Genomic DNA, 25,514 nt, shown 5'->3' on the forward strand with positions numbered 1-25,514 from the left:
GTGAAGAGTGTTTTTAAAATATGTTTATGTTTCTTAGTTACAATTAGATACTTGATTGGAACGTTTTTAAAAGTATCTTAAAAGTAGTAACAACATTTTTCTCTGAACGAACTATTTCTAGTTGAGGTGAATTATTGAAAACAATGGGTTTAAATAACCCTTTTTTTATGATCTAATGAAATGCTGCCTTGTTAAATGTTTGTGCAATTCTTTAAAATCAGATTTCTTCAACCTTCTTGGGAAAATAACAAATTACTTTCTCACTGAGGAAGTGTTTGCATAAGTTTCTACAAATCAACTAAATTAAGCGAAGATCTGCACCCAAACCATCTTCTCAATGTTGCGTTTTGTACTTGTATAATATTTATAAACATCTGCATTCTCAATTGCATGTGATATTTTGGAAAAGTTGTGTAAATAATTATCTTTGCTTAAAACAGGAAATTGAAAAGAATTCAAAACTGTATAGGGCCCGACATGGCCAGTTGATTAGGGTCGCTCGACTGGTAATTTGAGAGTCGAGGGTTTGAATCCCCGTCCCACCAAATATGTTCGCCCTTTCAGCCGTGGGGGCATTAGTATTCTTTGGTAAAAGAGTAGCCCATGAGTTGGCGGTGGATGATGATTAGCTACCTTCCTCTAATCTTTCACTGATAAATTAGGGACGGCTAACTGTGGGTAAAATTCTAAACAAACAAAACTGTATGAAACCGCGAAGCATTTATAGAGCACATAAACTACGTGTTATGAAACGTTTATCTATCTCAAAACACATACAAGTACTTTACTCATAGGCCCAGCATGGCCAATTGATTAAATCGTTATAATGTGACGGTCAATTCGTTGGTAAAAAAGTAACCCAAGACTTGATGGCAGGTGGTGATGACTAGCTGTCGTCCCTCTAGTCTTACACTGCTCAATTAGAGACGACTATCGCGGATATCCCTCGTGTAGCTTTACGCGAGGCCCGGCATGGCCAAGCGTGTTAAGGCGTGCGACTCGTAATCTGAGGGTCGCGGGTTCGCATCCCCTTCGCGCAAAACATGCTCGCCCTTTCAGCCGTGGGGGCGTTAAAATGTTACGGTCAATCCCACTATTCGTTGGTAAAAGAGTAGCCCAAGAGTTGGCGGTGGGTGGTGATGACTAGCTGCCTTCTCTCTAGTCTTACGCTGCTAAATTAGGGACGGCTAGCACAGATAGCCCTCGAGTAGCTTTGTGCGAAATTCAAAAAACAAACAAACAAGCTTTACGCGAAATTCGAAAACACACTTTATTAATTTCGTAATTTTGTTTTGAAACAGTTGGCAGATAAGGGCAGCTTAATATCATACAAAGACATAAACACTTCATATATTTTGTTCCTTTATATCAGAGCCATGTTTCCCATTCCTTTAATTATTAGAATAAACATTCAGTAGAATTACTAGTCAGTATAAGATTTGGTTTTGAGTATTGTTTACTCTTTTGTTTCGGAAGCAGGTGAATCAGATTTATTTTAATTAACATCATTCGTTTCCTTACTTTGTATAAAAGAAAATTTCCAATAACATAAACAGTTTTGACAGTTTCTTAATGAGTTGTAGTCATTTATATCTATTATTTGTATAATGAGATAGTTATTCATCAGTTCGTGTTAGCCAAATACTTGTGTTCCTTTTTTACCAATAACATACCAAAACAATGAGTACCACTTCCTCTTGACTTAGAGTGATATAACGCTGAAAGTCAAACGAGTAAGTATTCTTAATCTAAAAAGTATTAATTAAAAGTACTTAGAGTGCCTATTACACATCACCATGTGAGTGTGGAGAGGGGTATCCTTTGAGGCCAAGAGGTTACGCGACCTGTTACATCATAGATCTACAGAGTAGAGAAGGCAGGCTTGAAAGTTTTAAAGTATACAACTAGAAATGAGCAATAACATCACCAATGTAGAGCATCATCTGTGTGGTAGATGTCTCGTTATGTGGTTCACAAACAAACAACCAGGGGATATTGTTGATCCTGTCTGAACAAGATAGTCAAGCTTAGCCATGTTATACTAAATAAATAAAAATTACTCTCTCTTTTTTCTGTAATTATTGATAGTAGCTCTACATTATCATTATGGTTAACTTTATAATTTATACTTGTATTTCAATATTAACTTACTTGATAATAAATAAATGTTTCAACTTTGCATTTCAATGTACAAATATTAGGCTGAAACTTTGGTGTATATATCAGATTCTCCTCATATAATAATTTAAGTTGAATATTTGTAATTTAAACATCAATGATGTTACTATATGATTTATGGAAATTGGACATGCTCATTGTACTTACAGTAAGAGTCATATAATATGGTCATAACATGATTTGATGTTATTAAGATATTTAATTTTGGTTTTTATATTTTCAGAGATTACAAAACACAAACCAGTTTCAAATAAATAATTTATAAGCATAAAGATGATTAATAAAGCTTTCAAGTATTTTACACTTACAGGCAGGGGTGAAATATCCCACGTGATTTGATACATTATGAAAAAAGCATTTATAAAACAGGAAGATGAATAGGGAAACCAAAAATCAGTGGTATTTAAGTCTAGCAGCACATGTTTATGCAAAGTCTAGGCTTCCAGTCAGGTATTCTTGTAATTAATCAGTGGTTCCTATTACCACAGGAAACAGTTACTTAAATAATTAAACTGATCATATGTTTATGAAAATAAGACGTAAAGGTGGGAAGTATGTAGGTGTTTGTATCACAGATTCTGAAAGAGATTCATCACTAAAAAAATCATTGGATGCTTAAAAGGAAATTAAAATTCCAAAAACTGGATATTGTTACTGGAAATAAACATGCAAAGTAATGGACTAACTGAGCATAAAAAACCCAACCATCTTTAGATGTCATGCCTGAAGATGCATAGGAAATTCCAAGTAGTTGGATGATCATAACTACTTTTTTCTGACTAAGAATTACATGCTTTAATTCCAGTTCTGGGATCTCCTGTTACATCATGTCCTTATCTCTATAAAAGATGAGCTAGAAATATAGCATCTGACAACCAGTCAGCTAACTATACAGTTGCTGTCACAAGGAGAGCAAGAAAATCTTCACCAGCCAGAAATATCAGAACTTTCCATGAAATTATTTGTGTATTCAACATTCATGTAAGCTAAATTGCTATCTTACATATTATTTAGTAAAATAAAAAGATGTTATGAACTGATATGTATGCTAATCCTAAAATCAATTTATTAATTAGAGTGGATTTTCTAAACAATAACTTTCTTCTTTAATGATATTCTTTCATGTAATGTATATTTAAACTGGATAAAAGTGATTTGTGATAATCAGTTTCTATGCCAGAGTCCTCACATTTTACGTGAATCACTGATCTGTCTATTCACGACTGTTTATTCTTGTGTCTAAACAAATACTACTTGTATCATACCTCTATATTACCAATTGCAAAATGGCACAGTCGATAGCATTTCTGAATTAAATGAAATAAAAAAGAGAATATGAGATAAGTTTATTTAACTTAGTATAAACAGAAATACATAGAAAATAATTAGATATAGCTGTGACTACAGCAGAAGTTAAAGCAGAGCCAGTTGCACAACCAACAACTAACATAATGGCAAACACAGGCTTACAAACCACAGCAGCAACACCAGTAAGTTAATGCAGTGCTACACATTTAACAAGCATTATACCTCTGTTTATGGTAAGACTGAAGAAGGCAATGAACAAATTTTTTGTGAAAAAATGAGGCTATTAGAATATCAGGCTGGATGTATGTCTAAAAAGCAGATATGTTTGGGTTAAGAACATTATAGGAAGTAAAACAGTGTATGAGAGAATATAACAGAATCAAAATAACACTCACTTTAATCTACTAAGAAGCAGGTTGTTCAGAAATAATAAAAAGAATAAAACACCAAACACTATTAAAAAGCAAATAAGTAAGTTGATTCAGGAGAAAGATGATTTGCTTAGAATATTTAGTCATCAGTTTAAAAAATTTGGTAATAGACTGCAGAGAACTTCAACAAATCCTAATAAACTAATAATAAAAAATACTAAAGTTTAATTATGGCTGATTAGCAACCTAACTAGAGTGAGTTTAAGTAAAGCACATATGCAAGAGGTAACATTTGTTCATTTTATTGAAGTAGTCATTGTAGACAAGCTACAAGGTAAACAAGTATACAAACACACACAATCACAAGAAGATCAAATGTATAATCTCAAATGTTTTTAGGTAAATTTTGTCTAAAAAAGAAACAACAGCAAGTTGGCAAGGTAAGAAGTAAAATGAAATAGACGTTAAATGCTTTAACAGTAGCAAATAAGTTCATATTGCTAAAGGTTACTTTAGAAAAGGTCGCACAACCTGAAACTGTAGATGCCCACAAAAGATAAGAAATAACAAAAAACCAGAGTATGAAACTTTTAAGAGAAGGTTCACAAAACCTACCAGAAAACAGGGATCACACAAAATGTAATCCCAACTAGAACCACAAAATAAAATAAGTAGTCCTGACATTATGGAATAAGTTAAGCATGTGTAATGTGAAAGAAATTTTACCAGAAGTACTTTAAATACAGAGATTATAGAATGTTGGTTATAAATTGACACAGGTGCTTTATCCTCATTACTAAATGCAAACTTGTTAAAGAGAAATTAATTAATTATTTGGAATTAAGTACAAAGCTAAACAATTGGCTATCTGTGCTCTGCCCACCAAGGGTATCAAAACCCAGTTTTTAGCACTGTGAGTTCATAGACATACTGTTGTGCCACTGGGAGGGGAGGGGGCAGTACATTATAACTTTCTTAAATTTCCTCTAAAAAATTTAGGCAAATATAATGTTCAGTCAGAGATTTGAAAATTTAGCACTCATTTCATATCTGTAGGTATTTAGAATTAGAGATAGATGGCACATTAAGGTGAAATTTCTATTACCAGAAATAAGTTATACATAGAAACAAGTTTTATAATTGTTTAGTTATACCTTCAGACTTACATGTGAAAATCAAAGTGGATGATAACTTTTTGCTGACTGACATTAGTAAGGAGACAAAGGATAGAAAATCAGAATACAAGTGCATTGATACTTTTAAGCCTGTTGATACATGTCAAAGTCGAAATGGTAGTATAATTAAGTATCATACAAGTGTAACAAATTTACCACTGTATATTTATTTTAGTGTCTGCATTTGATTATATATACTTTTCTTTTTTGCTTGTGACTTATATTTTTGACTGTGTATTGTGCAAACCCCATCTGTTCTCAAAACTTGTAGAGAATTCTTGAAAGTGAGAAATAACAATATTTGTTTACAAAAACAGTGAGATCATAGTTGCAAGTGAACTTTGGTGAAGGTTATAGAGACTCGTGATTTGCATAAAAGCATCATGCCAAGAGAGGATGATATATTTGGACAGCTATAGGTAGTATGCTATAGGCCTAGGAAGTTCTATAATTGAGATTAATGTCTATTAATTGGAAAACTACAGAATTGGACCAAGAACATTAAAGATGTTTCACACTACAAACCATTCAACTTCAGTGAATTAATTCAGATGTTAGAATTTTGACATTAGCATCAAATATCTTTGATATCTTTGCTGGAAGGAGTTAGCTTGTACCTGGTGTGTGGCCAACCAAGAAACACCAGCTGCCTAGCTTAAGTAAGACAAAACAATATCAACTCAGAATTAATTTGATCGATGTGGACATGGATCTTGGATAAAATATTTAGTTCTAGACCAGATGTAAGACTCAATATTGTCTGTAAGTTTGTAATACTGTTGCATGTAAAACATCATTTACAATTACTATTAGTAATAAGTGTTATTTTAAATTGTATTGTTTTTTCTGTTTGTATATTAAAACATATTTATGTTATAAAGGAAACTGTGTGTATCAATCTTGTTGATAAATAACAAAAATTTAATATATATTAACATTTCATTAAATGCTAAGCTGAAATTAAAATTCTGGTTATTTAAAGTAGTAATACATAACTTAAATAACATAATAAATTGGAGACTTGTCTGAAATAAATAATAATGTGTAACACAATAAATCAGGCTATTGGTAGTAGAGAGAAAAATTCTAAGCTTGCTGCTAGTAACTATAACAGCAATAGTCAAGACAAACTAGAAGGATCATAGAATCTGTAAGATAAACTACAAAGCACAACAGTAAACTGAATTTAGATAAAATTAAGATAGAAAACCTTAAATCTTGTAATGGATGGGTCAAATTCTGTATGTCATGACATTTTACAGAATTATCTGCAAAACCTAATTAAACTACTTTATTATCAATTTTTATTAATGCACTTGACTTAAAAACATAGTTAATAAACAAAATTTTAATATTATATGAGTTTTAAACTTGTACTTTTATAAGGAAATATCTCAATATCTCCTCAGCCTTTCCTAGTATGATAACTATGGCATCTATTTTCTAGGCTTTCCCCTTCTCTATTTGATTTACCACTGTATGAAGTATGGATGTAATCTAAGTTATTCATTATAATTTATATATTACTAAAGTAAAATCAAATCATTATGGTCATCAATCTATTCTGTTTATAGAGTCATAAGCTAGAAAATCAGACCTACTTGTCATGCTCATCTGTTACAAATTCTTAATAATTTTCTCTTATATTTTATGTTATTTAGAACCATTAGTAAGGCAGAGTTTTAGTATATCAAATGATGTATTATGTCACATTGTTTTTAATACAGAGTATTGTATATTATTTGGTCTTAGGTTTGAAATTTTATATCAAGGTCTTCATATTGAGTAACTAAGAAAGATATTTTAAGTCCCTCTTGCTTTAGGTAGAAAACAAGTTAAATTATAATAGTTATAAGACATTGTTTACTTTGTGCATGTTATTAATGTGTGTTCTGTTATCATCCTGTGTTGTTAGGTACATTATTTAAATGAATAAAAATTAACTAGTGTACTATTACCATTATTATAAGAAAGTAGGCTTAGATTTTCTCAATCAACTGACAGCGAAAAAACAAAACAAACAGGTTAAATGTAATAACTATATTTCTTGTTTTTCATTATATTTTTATTTGTTATTATAAAAATAACACAAATGTAAATAGGAGAAACTTATAACTTTGATAAGGTTAAATTATATACAGTAATGACAAATAAAATAATAATAGAAATTATTCACAAAGTGTGCTCATGAGCAGTTTGTGCATAATGGCATTCAATACAATAATGTGAGATATGCATATGTTGAATGATTTACAACTAGTGTGTTGGGTTTAAAGAGCAACAAAACAATAAAACTAAGTAGACTGTTAAAAGATGTTTAGGATAAATAATTATAGTTATCTTTTAGAATATGCTGTCATTTTAAAAGGAAAAATGATAATTTAGATTTATTTCCTATTTTTTATTGTGGTTACAAGCTCAGTCAAATTGGCTGAATCAGTGTAGACTTCTGGCAAAGGTAATAACAGATTAAATATAAAAAAATTACTGAACAAAACAAGTGATATTTATTTAGCAGGTTATAGACGTTACAGACACAAAATTTGAAAACATTCAGGTGAAGAAAATTATTTTTCATCTTAACATGAAAAGCACTTTTCACTCTGAGCAGACAACACTTTAACTCCACATAATCACATAGAATTATTGTTTTTTCTAAAAAATACCCAATTACATTTTGTGTGTGTACAAAATAATTCAAACATTTACTGAAAACTTTCCAAATTTCATAAAGATACATGCACCATATTAAAAGTTATAACATGGATACTCTCAAAATCATTTGGTTGTTAAAAGTGGAATTCACCAAACCTGTATGGAAAACGTTAAAGAGCAAAAGAAAGACACAGTAATAAATGTAAAAGTGCTAATAAACAGGGTATTAGAAGAAAAGATATAGAATATATATATTTCAGATATGCTATGTACAGTAGTAGATAACAGTGGCAACATAATAATTTTATCACTGATATGACTGCCCTTACACATATCTCTCTAGCACTAGCATAAAAAATTGTGAAAAATCCTATGTAGCTGTGATAATTTATCAACACTCTTACTTAAAGAAGACAGAAGAAAATTTACTCAAATGGTTCAGTTGGGATATCCAATTCAAATTGTGGAATCTACTCAATACCAGTTCTAATATGTAACTATGTAATATTTCCATAAATACAAAATAAGGAATTGGTTATGTGTAAAAGCTATTATTCCAAAACCATTGTACTTCTGTATAACTTGTGTACCAGGAACCTATCTATTTAATATCAAGAATGAATTAACATTATCTGTAGTATGCTCTAAACCTTACATACATCAATTCAACTAACAAAAAAAAATGATAATACTCATTAGAAGTGTTTACTTGAGATTAATAAGAAATTGTTTCACACATGGGCAAGGAACAAGTTTACCTTACAGTTTTAGAAGGAAAACTAAATAAACAGTAGTAATATTAAATATAAAAGTGCCTAATTTACACAACTTAAGTACGAGCAAAGAAGTAAGGTTACTTAAAGATTTATAATATAGCACAAAAATTTCAAAATTTAAAGCAATATTTACCTCCGAAAAGGTCAAGACTACCAATCAATTAGTATTTCAGCAACAAGAAAATGAATTAGGAGAAATATATAAGGGAAAGAAAGTTAACACCTGGAAACTAACAAACATGATACTGATAGCACTGTATTTAATAATTATTTTAGCAAGCACACTGCTGTACTGATGCCATGACAAACTAGCAACTCTCAAGCTAAATCTAGAAAGAAAAAGAACACTAAAAAAGATGACTTAAATAGTCAATTTAAATCCTTTAGAGAGATAGAATTTTAATTAGGGATACATTAACAAAGAAATAACAAAATTCCCTAATGTAAGTATGAAACTGATGAGGTTAACTAATAAGAAAGTACAATTATTAATTCCACATTATCAGTCAAAATTTGGTTTGGCATAGACAAATTGGCAGTTAGGAAAGTGGTGAGTAGAGAGGAACTAATTAAAATTGCAAGAAAACAAAGATCCACAAACCTTAAAAGTTATATCTGGCTCATGGTGAATTGTGATTACAAAGCCCAACATTCATGACTGGCAAGTGAGTAGTTAAGCAAATTAAAGAAATACTACAGATTACTTATTGTAATACATGAAACAGAATGGAATTCAAGCAAAAAGGTAAAGATACAGCATAATGTTGAACCAGAAAACAATGGAAGACAGTGATAATTGATGACTCATGTATGTGACACAAGTGTGTTATTAATACATAGTTAAATAATGTTATATTTATTCATTTAGTGTCGTATGATATTACAGAATGCCCACCCATACAAATAAAGTTTTTTGTAGATGAGAGTTATGAGGTTGAAAAATTGGCCATAAAATTATACTTTTCATCATGCTAGTTTAAACTACCTACCCCAAAGAACAAGTGAGGACTGATGCCAAGCAAAATGGTCAACAGTGTCCAACCACTCCTCAGAATTGTGAATTTCATTACTTGTAACTGTTTATCATCTTTGCATGATAAGTAAAGAGTATATTAAAATATATACAAAAGGCATTACAAATCCATATTCAGGAGTTATATGATCAACATGATTTGTGTAAATGCTGAGAACTGAAAGAGCCCATCCTATGGACATATCATATGTTGTGTGCTCTTTCTTTATTGAACTCAATTCCCACTGTTACACTTAAAAAGTGAGTGTTGGCCAAGAACCCCATTTGCTCCTACCTTATTTAATAGATTTTTAAATTTAAAGTAAGGATAAATGAATATGTACATCTTTATGTGAGATGTATGCAATATTCTTAAGTCGTTAATGTATACCACCATACACTGCTTGAAACCTCTTGAATATACAAATATCTATATAAAATTGATTAAACCATAACCATAATTTCATTAAATAAGGCATTATATGTTATATCGCTAAAATTATTATGAAACATACAACTAGAAATTTTGAAATATATGGAAAATATATGTGGTTATAATATCCAGACTTACTACTAGTAGAGTTGGAAAAGGCTGTAACCAATATACTCTCCTTTACCCTCCTTGTAAGTGAGAAAAATAAAACAAGGTAAATGTGATGATTACTGAATAATATAAAGGGATAGTAATATAAGTAAAAACGATTACCAAAGAAAAAGCTGTAAATGTTGCTACATATAGAGATTGATTAGTGAAAAAGTTTGTTAACAATTTTTCTTCTAAAGGGCATGGGATGAAATACACATTTATAACACATGAAGTTATGAAGAAGTTATTACTGATTAGCATTTGAGAAACTTCAACGAAAAGCGAGAAGCTGTATATTTCTTTCTTCTTATTATTAAAATCTGCCAAAGAAGTGTTCTGAGCTAGCTTACCTTACAAGAAAACCCAATACCAGCGATATTTAAGTGTGTCAACAGGTGTTTATTTAAAAACCAGACTTTCGTTATCAGATGGTTCCTATTATCATAGCAAACACATCTTACTTAAACTTTCAAAGCGGCAGGAAGATTATGAACATCGGATATAAAGTATGGAAGTATGCGGGTTATTATGTTACATATTATGAAAGGAGTTCATCAATAAAGAAACTAGAGCTTCCGAAGACATATGTTTCTGCTGGAAATAAACACAAGCGCGAAGTCAAGGGTTAACGAGGAAATCTACGGGAAATCTAAATTCTTTAGTTCCAACCTCCATGGATGCATAGGTAATTTTTAAAAGTTAGATGACTGTGTCTTTACCTTTATTAAAGATGCGGTAGAAAAACAGTGTCAGTCAGGCAGTCAACTAATTATACAGTTGCAATCAGGAGACCGATAGAGAAATTTTACCAGCCAGAAACTTCAGAACCATCCAGTCATCACGGAAATTGTTTCTCTCATATTATTTAATAACATAACAAGATGTTTTGAACTGATATATATGCTAATTCCAAAATGAGTAGTCTGATGAAAAAGAATCGAGTTGTTCCTCAGAATTATAGATGAACTTTTTTAAAGAGTGTAACGGATGTACTATTATATATTTATTTTAACATCGATGTTTGTTTCAGTTAAATATATATTTATCTTACAACTTAAATTGTTAAATCTGTATTGTAAACTTTCCGCCCATTTACTAAAGTTGTAGAAATGTCTCGAGTGTAAGAATAAACAATGTGTTGTGTGTGAATGTAAATATTAATAATTGCCAGCATTGTTCCCTTAGCTAAATTTTCTATAAACTCTTCACTCAAGCTTATAAAAGGTAACCAACGGAAAGCGTGCGAGAGTATATATTATTGATTTGCTATAATTTGTATGCTATAAACCTCTGAAGCTATAACTGTAATTAACGCTTATTAATCGGGAAACTACAGATATTTGACCTGAAATTGACCAGGAACCTTATAGATTTCGAACATTACAAACGGTTTGATCTCAACTGATTAACTTCGGATGTTAACATTTCTACAAAAACATTGTGTAATTTCATTTGCGAAAAACTCCAGTGTCATCACCGAAAAGCTTGCTAGCATCCCGTTAAGTGAATTTTATCGATATCAACTCAGAATGAATTCGCACAACGTAAACCTCGATAAGATTTTAAGGAAGATCAGAAAGAAAACTGATCCGTTGTCTTCGGACATAAACATGACTAAAGCTTTAGTTTATACATCATTATTTATAATAATCGTTCTTATAAGTTGTATTATTGTTTATTTATTAAAATATATTTATGTTGAAAAACTGTATATTAATCTTGTTGGCAATCACAATAAATTTGATATGTTTCTACATTTACTTAACTTCAAAATTTAAGTTACAATTTAACTCAGTTTCAGGCTATTTAAAATCGTAACATGTAACTTAATATATTAGGGACTCGTCCGAGATAAATTATAATGCGTAACAAGAGTAACTTATTTCATTAAAGATATTCTTTTACATATTGTATGTTACAGTGAATAAAACTGTATATTCAAGCTCATTTCTAGAGTTCTTACTCTATAAGTAGATTCATCGAGTTTGTGATCTATGTATTTACTACTGGATATCCTGGTATTTAAACAAACAGTATTTGTAGCACATGTCCCTATATCTGTGATCTACCAGTTACATTAAAGAAAGCATTGATCCAATGCTTACATCATATTGTACATATAAAGCACTTAAATATGTTCATTGTTCACTTTCTGGTTGTATAACATAAAGTCTAATTATTAGTTTTTAGAAATCTATATAAAAAATTAGACAAAATCAGAATACATCAGTACCTTTTTGAAAAAAAAAAAAAGACCGATGTAGTTTTTTTAAAGTTCGTTATCTATTTGTTGGATTCTCGGATGTGAAGGTTTTCTTGAGTTGCCCAAACATGTATGATAACAGAAAATAAGAACAAAAAATGGCATGTTCAATTATTAAATGATGTAGTAAAGGGCTAGTGGTTTGTACTAAACATTGTATAAAAATACAGATGTTCTGATATCTCTTCAAATATTAATTTTTTTGGTAAAACTTTCTTTTCCCATAATGTCTACATGTGTGATTGGATCTTTCCTGTATTATTCTGGGTTATCTGTTCTCTGACCACCACAGGTATCAAAAGCCGGTTACTAGTGTTGTAAGTCTGTAGACATGCCGCTGTACCACTGGGGAGCAAAATAAGACGCAATAGGACTTAAGAATGAAAACAGGGCAATATCGGTAATGATAGATTGAATACATATCAACAGCAAAACTGTCTATTCTTCTTCTAGATTTTCTGTATTACATTTAGTTTGCAGGGGTCGTTTTCAGGACTGTGTTAATGGTATGACAAACTATTGTAAGTATACTCATAGATACTCACACTCTGAAGGTTTGCCCACGAACCGTATAACTCAACATCTGTCTATCAAAGAACTCGCACCGCTCCGCCTGGATAATTTTATACCTTATTCTCAGTCAGTTAGTGGCACACTTTGGATATATCTACTACCCTCTGGCGTAAGACGTCACATGACATCCCTGTCTCAAAGGATATGCCTCTAACTCTAAATAACTCTTTTAATACTGCAGTTTGTATAATTATGGCAAACCTTCAAATTTTTAACATACCATTTATTTGTCTAGACTAATGTTTATTTATTACACTTTAAGTTTGCTAATCATAAAGATTACACTCAGCACAAGCATTAAGGAGATATTTCTTAAATTGAGTTTTGATGTAATATTCTGCATAATGCTTAAAATTTACTATCAACGAAATCGAATTATAAAACAACGTGTAGCTTACCGGAAGAGTGAATATGTCAAAATGGTCAGTGTCAAACCAAAGATAGACATCACACAACCGATATAGGAAATAATAGATAACGCCTCTTGATGATCAGAATGAATTTGATCTGTTGGGATAGGATCCTAGAAAAGAAATATATATACACTTATTTATATATACTTATTTATTTTGGCCCGGCATGGCCAAGCGTGTTAAGGCGTGCGACTCGCAATCTGAGGGTTGCGGGTTCGCATTCCCGTCGCGCCAAACATGCTCCTCCTTTCAGCCGTGAGGGCGTTATAATGTGACGGTCAATCCCACTATTCGTTGGTAAAAGAGTAGCCCAAGAGTTGGCGGTGGGTGGTGATGACTAGCTGCCTTCCCTCTAGTCTTACACTACTAAATTAGGGACGGCTAGCACAGATAGCCCTCGAGTAGCTTTGTGCGAAATTCAAAAAACAACAAACTTATTTATTTAAGGAATCGTTTTTAAACACGTTTAGATATTTACCAGCAAAATATATTTGGTGTTAGAAATAGATTCAAATAGTAGTTATAAACAAACTTTTCTAGATACTTTAACAGTTGAATTGATTATTTCCAATTTAAGCCACCCCCATCCCGAGAAAAGTTCACACCATAAAGTATTCATCAAAATACACTGCAATCAGCCTTCAACTTGCTACGTTTTAGTGACATGTAATAGAACACTCAGTTGTTATAATAACATCGAGTGTTTCGCAGATGGCTGAGTTAGATGAACCAAGAAACCAGGAAACTTCACGTGATTTATCTTATTATCTTTATTGTTGGACTCCAACTAGTTAGCGCCTAATTAGTTCTTGAATGCGTTTCGAGTGATATTTCGTTGTTTCGTTAATACGTAAATTGCATAAGTTAATGTAAGTCTTGGGAATCAAAGTTAATGAGAGAAATTGCTAGAACTGTAACACAATCTAATTCTAACCCAAAGTCATATTTACTCACAGAGGTCACTAGGATCGTAACATCATTTAATTCAATATTAAAATGATGTTACTGATAGATGTCGCTAGAGCTGTAACAGCATTTAATCCTAAATCAAAACGACAATTATTGATTGACGTCACTGGAGTTCTAACGCCATTTAATTCCAAACCAAAATGACAATTACTGATTGATGTCGCTAAAGATGTAACACCACTTAATTCTAAACCAAAATGACAATTATTGATAGATATCGCTAGAACTGTAACAGCATTTAATTCAAAATCAAAATGACAGTTACTGATAAATGTCGCTAGAGCTGTAATACCATTTAATATAAACCAAAATTACTATTACTGATAGATGTCGCTGGAGTTGTAACACCATTTAATTCTATCCACCTAGAATATTTTAAGGTGTTGTTTATGAATAATATCCATAAATCCTTTTTTTTTTTCCTTTTAGTCTGTTAAAAACTTTATGGAGATTTATCAGCAAAACAGCCAAGTTTATGTGATAAGTTTCACTGCAATAGTCTTTGCCGTGACAAATCCTTGTTACAAAAAGCGAGAAGTAAATCACTTCTGTCTCTTCTTATGAAAGCGGCCAAATCAAATTGTCTTTCAAAAGCTAGTATATGATCAGTGTTTAACAAAGCTTTCTTTTCACGTGTATGAATAGTTTATTCATGTATAACCTGAGTGCACAATGAACCACAAAACTTATTGTAAATTCAAACATAGTTTAATCGTAAGCATATTAAAGATTTCAAGGTATAGTATCATTCCAAAAACATATTCTAATGACATTGTACGAAGCTTGTGGAATAAAAATGCACCTATTACATTTAGAATAATATTGATGCCAATTATCAGCAAAGCATTGACATTTATACTTGTTCTTGATTTTAATATAATTTTATGAATATTTATTGAATAAAAATATATATAAACCAAAAAAATCATGAAGAAATACTCACCAATAGAATTGAAAAAGTGGTCATATGAGTAGAAGTACATATTGTCAAGTTTCCGGTTTGATTCGTTGAAAGACCGTTTGTTACCCATGTACGCTCTGGAAGGAATAATGTTTTAAACTTACATATACGTATGTTATAAACACAGTTTTACCATCTTGTTTAATATTTGGCCTGAGTTTATGAACTTTTCTTTCCTAAGCGATTACCTCTGTATATTATCAATTTACTCTAGACATGTTCCTCTTTCTCGATCAAATCATATTTGTTTAAATGTAGTTTATGCTTTAGTCGCAGTTACTTTCATAAATAAAGTTTAAGGTGTAAAAGAAATAATTTCTTACAAGAATGTAAGACTTCTACCATAATATGTTGAATTATATCGACTTATGTAAGTTAAGATGCATTATTATGAAACTGAATTCTGATAACAAATAGAAATTACAGTTGTAAGAAACATTCCAAGCAAAGACATTCTACGTTTTAAGAAAATAATCGCGGACTAACTTACAGATATGTGTTCTTCCCCACTTTGTTCTGTGATTATGACTTGATATAAAGAAACTAAGTTGGTAGTACTACTGTTAGTAGTTGGAGAGACTTAAACAATTACCTGTAATGTCTTATTAAACGAATACACTTCCTTCCAAACTCTAGAATATCGATATGGCATTAAATACTAGTTATATTAATTTGACAGTGTTTCTTAAATATTTACCTGGTTCCTAAAATAAAATAATCACAAAAACGAAAATATTTTTCAGCAGTTCATCTTAATACTGATTTAGTTTTCTCAAAAAAGAGAGTTTGTTGAATGAAAATAATATGAAATGTGAAATAAAACAATAACAAAAAGATTTTATTTCTTGAAGGCCAAACTGATTACTGGTGTAATAAAGTTGTATTAAAACAAAACTAAGACTTAAATACGTTGATGCATATTTTTATTCGGGAGCTTGGAGAATTAATGAAACAAAAATAAACATCTTGTTGGATTCCTTCATTTCTCTGATATTATTTAAGTTAACTTATTTGAGGATTTTGTGCCACTAAAATGTTTTAAACTATAAGCCAAATTGAAAAAAAAAAGTTTTATGTCGAATTCAATAAAAACAAAATTTGACTTTGTGTATTTTTTATCTTTCTCTTTTTTCTTTTGTTAAGCAATTACGGATATGAAATAAGTCCACAAAATCAAACGTTTTGAACTTATGCCAATATAAAGAATAATGGTTATCAAATGCGCTATAAAAAATGTGTCTACGGACTTATAACGCTAGAAATCGTATTTTGATAATCGTTATAAAAAGCAAAAATATGGTTGTCAATTATGTATCATTAAATATTATTATGATCTTACAGCACTGCAGGAAGTGATTATCAAGTACGTAACGTTAAATATTATGACGGTTTTACAGCACTACTAAAAGTGATTATTATGTAACATTAAATGTTATAATGTGACGATCTTACAGCACTGCATAAGGGATTATCAAGCATGTAGCAATAAATGTTATGACGACCTTTCAGCGCAACAAGAAGTGATTATCAAGTACGCATTATTAAATGTTATGACGGTCTTACAGCACTACAAGAACTCATTATTACGTAACATTACATGTTATGACGATCTTACAGCAATACAAAAAGTGATTATTATGTAACGTTAAATGTTATGATGTGACTATCTTACAGCACCACTTGAAGGGATTATCAAGTATGTATCAATAAATGACGACATTCCAGTATTCGGATTATTAAGAGAATTACATTCTAATGTTTGAACGACAATACAGTGCTAAAAGGATTCTCAAGTTTAATACATTCAAACATTAAGAAAATGTTCCACTGGACAGAAATGTGGTTATTACGTGCTTCAAACGATGTGATACTATTTCAAGGGTGTTTCATCAACCTTTATGGAGGTATTCCAGTACTGAGAGAGACGATAATGGAATGTACTGTTTCTCATGTTAGGAGTGTATTTCAGTATTGAAAGGAGTGATGATGAAAGGTGCAGAAAAGTTATGACAGCATTTCAGTAATTGAAACACGACCATCAAATGCATTGCATCAAGCGTTATGACAGTATTTTGGCTGCTAAAAAAATTATTATAACGTATACTCTATTAAACTTTACTAATGTACTATAGTCCCAAAAATCTGATTAACAATGCATTAAAGCAAACGTTTCGACGGCATTCCATTACGCGTAATGGTGGTTAAGTTTACTATGACAAACATTACGAATTAGCCGCTACTTTCAAAACATTTGTGGTAGTATCCATGCCTATCGTCTAAATCTTCCTTATTATATTCACGTCATTTAAGCTACACTTTCGTATAGGTATTATGTATTAGATCGATAAATTCTGCCCTATTTGAAAAAAAAAACCAAACTGTAAGACAAAGTAACTCATGTAATCTAAACTTTATTAAATAAAACTATACGTACGTAGCTTTATTTAATAAAACTACTCATAAAGAAAACAATCAAGTAAGATAATGGTTATTATAATAGTGTCTACAGAACATAACAGTTATAAGCGTTTAGTATATGACATGACTTCAGAAGTTGAAACAAAGAAACTCACAAAAATGAAGACTAAAATTCCGTATTAAAGAAAAGGTAGCAACTGATGTTTATACCAAATAAATTATTGTAAAGTAAAGTAAATGTAAGTTTTTAAAGAAGACAAACTTGACTGATATGCAGAAACGTCTGAGTGCATGTTCACAAAGTGATTACCATGTGGTTTTCAACGATCGGCGCATACATATTTTAAACTTAAATAAGTTGTGGAAACCCACAGCACTTGCATTTATTGTAATGTTGTTTTATGGTTTTAGAAAATTGCACACGGTGTAAGTGTTGTTTGTTGGAAATAGTTTTCAAATAAAAACTAAAGTTGGAATGAAATCCAGTTGTCACGTGATGACAACTATGTTGTGTCATTGTGTAGTGTACTTGTACTAAAATGTTTGAGTAACCAAGGTAAGATTTGACAGGTAAAATTATTCTGAATGGAAAAGCCATTATGCAATTCGTAATCTTTAGACAAACATATCACTATAACGCGAAGTGAGTATCATATATGATGGATTAGAGATATACGATATTCCAACTACTGAGATACGTTTTCATGAAGAGTACTAATTGATTCATTGTTTTGAATTGAGTACAAAGTACACAAAGGGTTATCTATGCTCTGCTCACCACAGGTATCGAAGCCCAGTTTCTAGCAGCGTGAGTCTGCAAACATACTGCTTTGCCATTGGGGGGGGGGGCTAATAATACTGTATCAAATGTCATGAAATTGCCATAATAATAAGAGTAATACACTGCTCTTTGCTACAAGAAACATTGGGCTATCTGCTGAGCTCACCGAGGGGAATCAAACCGCTGATTTTAGCGTTGTAAGTCCGTTGACTTACCGCTGTACTAGCGGGAGACATCCCAGTTTTCAGAAATATGCTTATTAATTCTATCGCGTCAGACACTGTAAGAGCATTCTAGTTCTAAAATTATTAAGTGTACTTTATCAACACGTTATTAGAGAATTCCAGTACTGAAAGACGTTTTTATCAAGTGTTTTGATGGTATTCTATATATAATGTATCAAAAGTTTTAGCGACATTCTAGATTGAAAGATGTGATTGTAAAATCCATATTTAAAACACAGTGACTCTATGTCAACATATATGAAACTGATTTAACAAGTGTTATCATGGTATTCCAGTGGTGAGGGGTTATCAAGTCTGCTTTATTTTCAGAAACGTGATTATACTGTATATAAGATTAAACGTTATGAAGATATTTTTTTACTCAAAATGATGATTGTTTAGAGCACTGTATGAACAAAGACTCAACTGTAATGCTTCGTATTTTTTTACGCTAAGCAGATTTTTGATGTCAACGAGAATTCGTATCAGTAAATATTCTGTTGTTTTTTCAAATATAATTTTTAACATAAATGTTATAATTAACCTCAAGAGAAATATACAAAAATATCTTATAATATTAGTAATGTCAGTTATATGTCAGAGGCAAACAAACCAATTGCGAAATGTAAAGATGCAAGTCTCAGAATGGAATGTAAAGTCATATAAACACATATTACAGCCTTAAAAAAGATAAAATTATATACGAAACAAAAGCTTTGAAATTTGTGTGTGCCATAAAGCTACCTTTTAAGGTTACATACTCATTTTATTAGTTTCGTTGCTAGAATATTTGAAGTTAATTTTGTGAACGTTTTTGTGACGAATAAGGAAGGGTTTGCCATTTTTAATGCATGTGCTTTTTTGCGCACGACCCATAATAGATGGTTAATTCTTAGTTTAAAACAACCTACTCACAGTAAATCTGAGAACTCAGGTGTTGATATTATTTTTGACGAAATGTAATGCTTATCTCGTATTTTCTATTTTTGTGTTAATTAATTAATCTAAGTAGGAGTAAACGCAAATAACTCTCGTGTAGTTTTGCGCAAAATTCAAAACCAAAGAAAAACAAAAAAGTACGAGTATCATTCACAAGTTCGAAAATGTTTAATTGTTACTAAGGCTAAGTTATTTCTAAAATGATGCTAATGCTAAATGACTGCTAAGTTGATTTTAAACTTTATTAATTACTAACCTGGTGTTAAGCGGTTTCTAAAGTGTTGCTAACTTTAAGTGGTTTCTAGTCTGATGTTAAAGCTAAGTGGTTTCTAACATGATTTTGAATCAACAGAACTCTAAGATATCACTCTTTCTCAAAGTGTAAGCTTATTGTAAGTTTAATAACGTAGAACTGATCAAGCTTATTTTGCAACATTGTACGATGATGTCAACAACAGATTGAATTTCTAACTTTAATTCCAATTAAGAATGTGGTATAAATGAATTCAATATTTTAACAAATATATGTACAAAGAAATGGTTTCAGAGAAAAAAGTATCTCAAATTTGTATGTAACTCTCTGACTACACTTTCTCAACGTTTGAATGACTAATAAATCTTGCTAATATTTTTATAAATATTAGAATTGTTGTCCTAGTAGATGTCATAGCAAGTTCTCAGAGATTTGTTTGTTGTCAAACGCAAAGCTACACAACAGGCCGTCTGTACTATACCTACCACATGTATCGAAACCCGATTTTTAGTGTTATAAGACTTCAAACTTACAGCTAAGCCTCGAGGGAAAGAAGAGGTTCAAAGGGGCAGAAACAGCTAAGAATAAAGAAAGCAGCGATTTGTTGAAACGTGTGCTATAAAACAGTTTTATGTTTGATTATATCAACTTTGAGCACCTTTCTCGTTCCAATACACACAGATAAATCGTTTTTCTTCTGGAGTCGGTATGAGGTAAACAAGCGGTTCTGTAAGATTAGTAATCTGTAGAGTATTAATACTTGCTTGGAACACACTTCTATCTGGAAAGAAAAAGAAAAATACTTATTTTCAGCCATCTTGTTGGCTGAATTTATTAACGAAAAACTAACTCAGAACGTTACTAAACTTATCGCATATAATCTGAGCTATATTAAGTTTGGAACTTGTACGTAAAAGAGAGAACACTCTACTCTACCATTAAGATATTGTATATCTCAAATACTCGTACAGAATGCACAAAAGTCTAGTTTCTATAATTTGAGACATGTAAACCTATCTATAAAATAAATGTATTAATATGAAATCCAAATATATCGTAAAAGGTAAGGTACTGATCAAATTGAAGCATTATAGTTTGTTTGTGTTGTTTTGTGATTAAGCACAAGATACTTACTTTGCTCTGCCAACCACGGATATCGAAACCCGGATTCTAGCGTTGCAAATCTACAGACACACAGTTGTGCCTCTGGGAGGGGGGTGAAGCATTATAAAAAATAAAGTGGTTTTCGGAACTTGTATAAAACATATTTTTAAACAGAGCTCAAAGACTGGGAAAATTAACCCATAAAGTACACTTTTTTGAATATCTTAAATAATTTAAACGACGCTTTTGAGCTAACGCCGTTCCTCAAGTAAATTTATGCCATGTTTCCGTATAAAACTATAGTTTTAAATCGACACAATAAAAACTTAAATGACATCTTAGTTCAAGCATGAATGACAAAATATATCAAAATTCAGTACTGTGTGCAGCGATGCAATCGCTCACTATGCATTTACTTCATTACACTGTTACCATTGTTCATCAGTAAAACCCTACTCAACTTATAAAATCAAAAGTTGATTCAACTGTGCATCCATATCGTGGTGGGACAAACTTTATATAGTAGAAACTGTACGCGTACTATTAAAAAAAGACCATACACATATATATTCGTAATGCCTAAAATTCTAAACCGCATAATCTTCTAGAGAAATACTTCACGGAGCATGCTCACAATGTTCAGAATATCCACAGCATTCCACCAGAAGAAAGAGAGAAGACGAGTAAAATGGCGTAATATATCAACTTGCCATATTGAAATGATTTTTCTAAGCGTCCATTTTATTACATTTAATGTTATTATTACTTTATTTCCTTAGAAAAAAAATGTTCTTTGAACATGACATTAGCCATCTATTATTGTTATAATACTGACGCTCCGCATTTTAATTAGTTGTTTTTACCATAATATCATTAATGATCTTATACCGTTTCTTTAAGTACATTTTTATTTAAACTACCTTTTAGTTTTTGAATCACCTCATCTACTTTATAGTTTTAATTGCCTGTTGAACCAAATCACAGACATTCATCATTAGAATTATTAAGAAAATTGAGCGTTTTGATAGCATATTGTTCTGATTTTGGTTTACGTCCACATTTCAAAGATGCTGAAAATTAAAAAAAACATACACTTTCCAGTTAATGGTTGTTCTTTTGACGTTAATTTCCCAATCCTTTACCTTATAATTAATCCCATCTCAGCAGTTTTAGTTAACTTTAAGTAATATTTAATAAATTAACAGGAATGGTGCTTTGTTTATCTTTTATAAATCTTATAATTTCTCTTACTGAAGTACATTTATTCATTTATACGCTTTCTGGAAATTAAACATACCTTTATATAGCCTTTACTTATTTTACCTAATTGATGTTAGTAATGTAATTAAATAATTGCGCTGAAAACGATGAAACATTTATTATCTAGATTACAATGAAATACTTTAGCCTCATCTTTAATGGGTAATTTTTGTTGTTGTAATGAATGAAAAAAGCAACAAAAAGCATTGACAGTATAAATTGTTTGTTTTTTTTTTGCAAATATTAAGCTTATTGGATTCCAATGTTTTAATAGATTTTGGTATTCATTATCCTGTTGTTTTGTCTATCACACAAGTCCCCAAAATTGTTCTAATTGTAAGAAAAGCATAAAACTGCTACAAATGTAAGATCCATTGCAAATCTCTCCCCAATTAGTTACCATCGTGGATTCCAATATGGCTATTGTTGTTTGTTATTAAGCATAAATGACTATCTATGCTCTGTTTACAGAAGGTATTGAAACACAGTTTCTGATGGTACAAGTCCGCAGACATACCACTGTGTCACAAGGTGGCGCCAATGTCACCAACCAATACAAATCTTAGTCAAAGTTTATGCTTAAAATGCACATAGAATTGTTACCTAATTATCTGAACTTTGACATTGACTTGGAAATTTTTGTAAAGCAAAACCCATCACAGACTTTTCCCAAACAGACATCATCTTAGAATCCATCATTGCCATAAGCGAAAACCTGTATTACTATATGCTTTTAATGTTCATAAAAATATAATCTAAATGTTTAAGCATATGTTATCTGGACCAGTAGTGCCCGGCATGGCCGAGCGCGTCAGGCGTGCGACTCGTAATCCGAGGGTCGCGGGTTCGCATCCCAGTCGCGCTAAACATACTCGCTCTTTCAGCCGTGGGGGCGTTATAATGTGACGGTCAATCCCACTATTCGTTGGTAAAAGAGTAGCCCAAGAGTTGGCGGTGGGTGGTGATGACTAGTTGCCTTCCCTCAGGTCTTACACTGCAAAATTAGGGACGGCTAGGGTTTCTCCTCCTGGTTGGGGGTTGTGCGGTGGGCTAACAATCTACTCACTTAAAAAACAAGCCTGTTAATGAATCAGCAAGCGATTGCGGCCCTATGTTCCTTCATGGAATCGAGAGGCATAATAATAATAATAATAATAAATAATCTTGACCAGTGACTCTGATTTTAACTTCTAAATAAATCATTCTAATTTTAAAACACGCTGAAAACTATTACAAGAGCGCTATTGTATCCAAAAACCAAATGGGAAGCAACAAAAACAGTAAAAAAACATTAATTATTATTTATTTTTATATTTTACAAGTTTCACTTACACGATTATTTTTTTATTTTTTTCTCTGAAATATTTTTCAAATTTTAAAATTGTATCTTAAATACACTTAAAGTGACACGAGAAATCACAGAGACGCCAGTGAATTGCTTCAAATAAGAATATTTGAACGTATTTTTCCTCATATGCCTTCTTTACGACAGACACTGACGTAGTTTTGAAAATTATTCTTGTGCACAAAATAAACATCCGAGAGTTATCCATAGCCTTTAGAGTTGCTAAAAATGTATCATACATTTTTACACGGGGCCTGGACTGGGCAGGTGGTTAAAGCATACGACTCGTAATCTGAGGGTTGTAGGTTTGAATCCCCGTCGTACCAGATATGCTCGCCCTTGCAGCCGTGGGGGTGTTATAATATAAGTCAATCCCATTATTCGTTGGTAAAAGAGTAGTCCAAGAGTTGGCGGTGGGCGGTGATGACTAGCTGCCTCCCCTCTAGTCTTACACTGCTAAATTAGTATCGGCTAGCGCAGATAGCCCTTGTGTAGCTTTGCGCAAAATTCAAAAACAAAGAAACATTCCTTACATACAGCATTGTCAATGATTTTGTTCTTAGCAAATTCGAATCTCTCACTCTCTCACGTATTCGCGATCCCTGATCCAGAGAAGAAACTGAAGTTGAGATATAGAAAGCATTCTTTAATTTGCTTACAGCTTTTTCAAAACTTTCAGAAACTCTGCAGTAAATCATGTAGGAGGATCTTGCATGAGCAGAATGCTTCGTTATGTTATTGTATGGCTGCAGCTGCTTAATTATTAACGTGAACAAGGCTCACCAAGCATTCTTCGCCCAAGGGACAGGAGCAAGAGGAAATCATTCTTGCAGTGCAAACTGCTCTTGAGTTTCATGCAAAAACAGCTGCTTACCAGGCTGGTCATATTTGGAGAGAATCACTAGTGCCTGAACATGATGTACCGTCTCAAGATAAGTGGGGTTGCTAGCAAGTAACTTTGTGGAAAATATACTCGTCCATGCTCCTGCAAATGCTGCTCCAAATTTCATGCATTTATAAATCGAAAACTGGGAAGGACAGGAAAAAAGGTCAGCCACAACAAAAAACTAGATAAACTAAGATGCAAACAAAAGAAAAAGACACCAACACGAAAAACCATTGACTAACATCATAATTAACAGATCCGACCGACAATTAAACACAGACGAGATACATCTACTTAACAAAGGACTCAACTTTGCAATAGCATCTAGGTACATCCCAACCAAATCATGTTTAGAAGACCTAGCCAGGAGGCTTGTAATTCTTTCCACATAAAACAAAAACAAAAAACAACCGAAAACAACCAATAGAAAGAAGACAACTTCAACAATTCTATTGACATCCAACAGCCAAACTTTCCAGGAAAAATTCAAAATTTATATTTTCCAGAAACACCTAAAAACAACATCTTAAACGATTTTCTCAAAGACTTTTCTCACAAAACCATCAACATAATTTCACAAAACAGAAAACTAAAAAAACTCTTATAAAAAGAGACATTAATTCCATTAGAAACCTAAAACAAGACAAAAATATTAAAATTCTAAAACCAGATAAAGGAATCGCTATAGTCATAATGAACACGGATGAATACATCCAAAAAATGAAAAACATCCTATCAGACACAAACAAATTTAAACCGATACACACAAATCCAACAAAGACACGCGAAACGCAACTAAACAAAATACTACTAAAAATGAAAAGAGCCAACACAATTTCAGAAACACTTTATTCCTACCTACGCAAGACCGTCTCACGCACACCACAAATGTACGGCATCCCCAAACCTCATAAACCAGATTGTTCAGTAAGACCAATACTGTCCACATATGAATCGTTTAATTACAATCTTGGTAAATACATAGCATGGGCATTCTCTAAATCACCAGTTCTAGCCAATATTTGTATGACACAAGTTGAAACACAAGCAATTAACACAGCATT

The 25,514-nt window shown here is 31.8% G+C and overlaps 1 protein-coding gene across 2 annotated transcripts in view; it reads right to left on the reverse strand.

Annotated features, from left to right (window-relative positions):
- LOC143255622 (uncharacterized) overlaps positions 1 to 25,514 on the reverse strand; it is a 93,066-nt gene that overhangs the window by 27,232 nt on the left and 40,320 nt on the right. For both annotated transcript variants that reach the window (XM_076511559.1, XM_076511558.1), the window contains exons 12-14: positions 20,514 to 20,636; positions 15,223 to 15,317; positions 13,296 to 13,420 (exon numbers count right to left, since the gene is read on the reverse strand). In XM_076511559.1, the coding sequence (XP_076367674.1) occupies positions 13,296 to 13,420; positions 15,223 to 15,317; positions 20,514 to 20,636 (343 nt within the window). The remainder of the gene's footprint in view (positions 1 to 13,295; positions 13,421 to 15,222; positions 15,318 to 20,513; positions 20,637 to 25,514) is intronic.

This window comes from Tachypleus tridentatus, chromosome 7, assembly GCF_004210375.1.
Source record: "Tachypleus tridentatus isolate NWPU-2018 chromosome 7, ASM421037v1, whole genome shotgun sequence".
NCBI classification, from domain to species: Eukaryota; Metazoa; Arthropoda; class Merostomata; order Xiphosura; family Limulidae; genus Tachypleus; species Tachypleus tridentatus.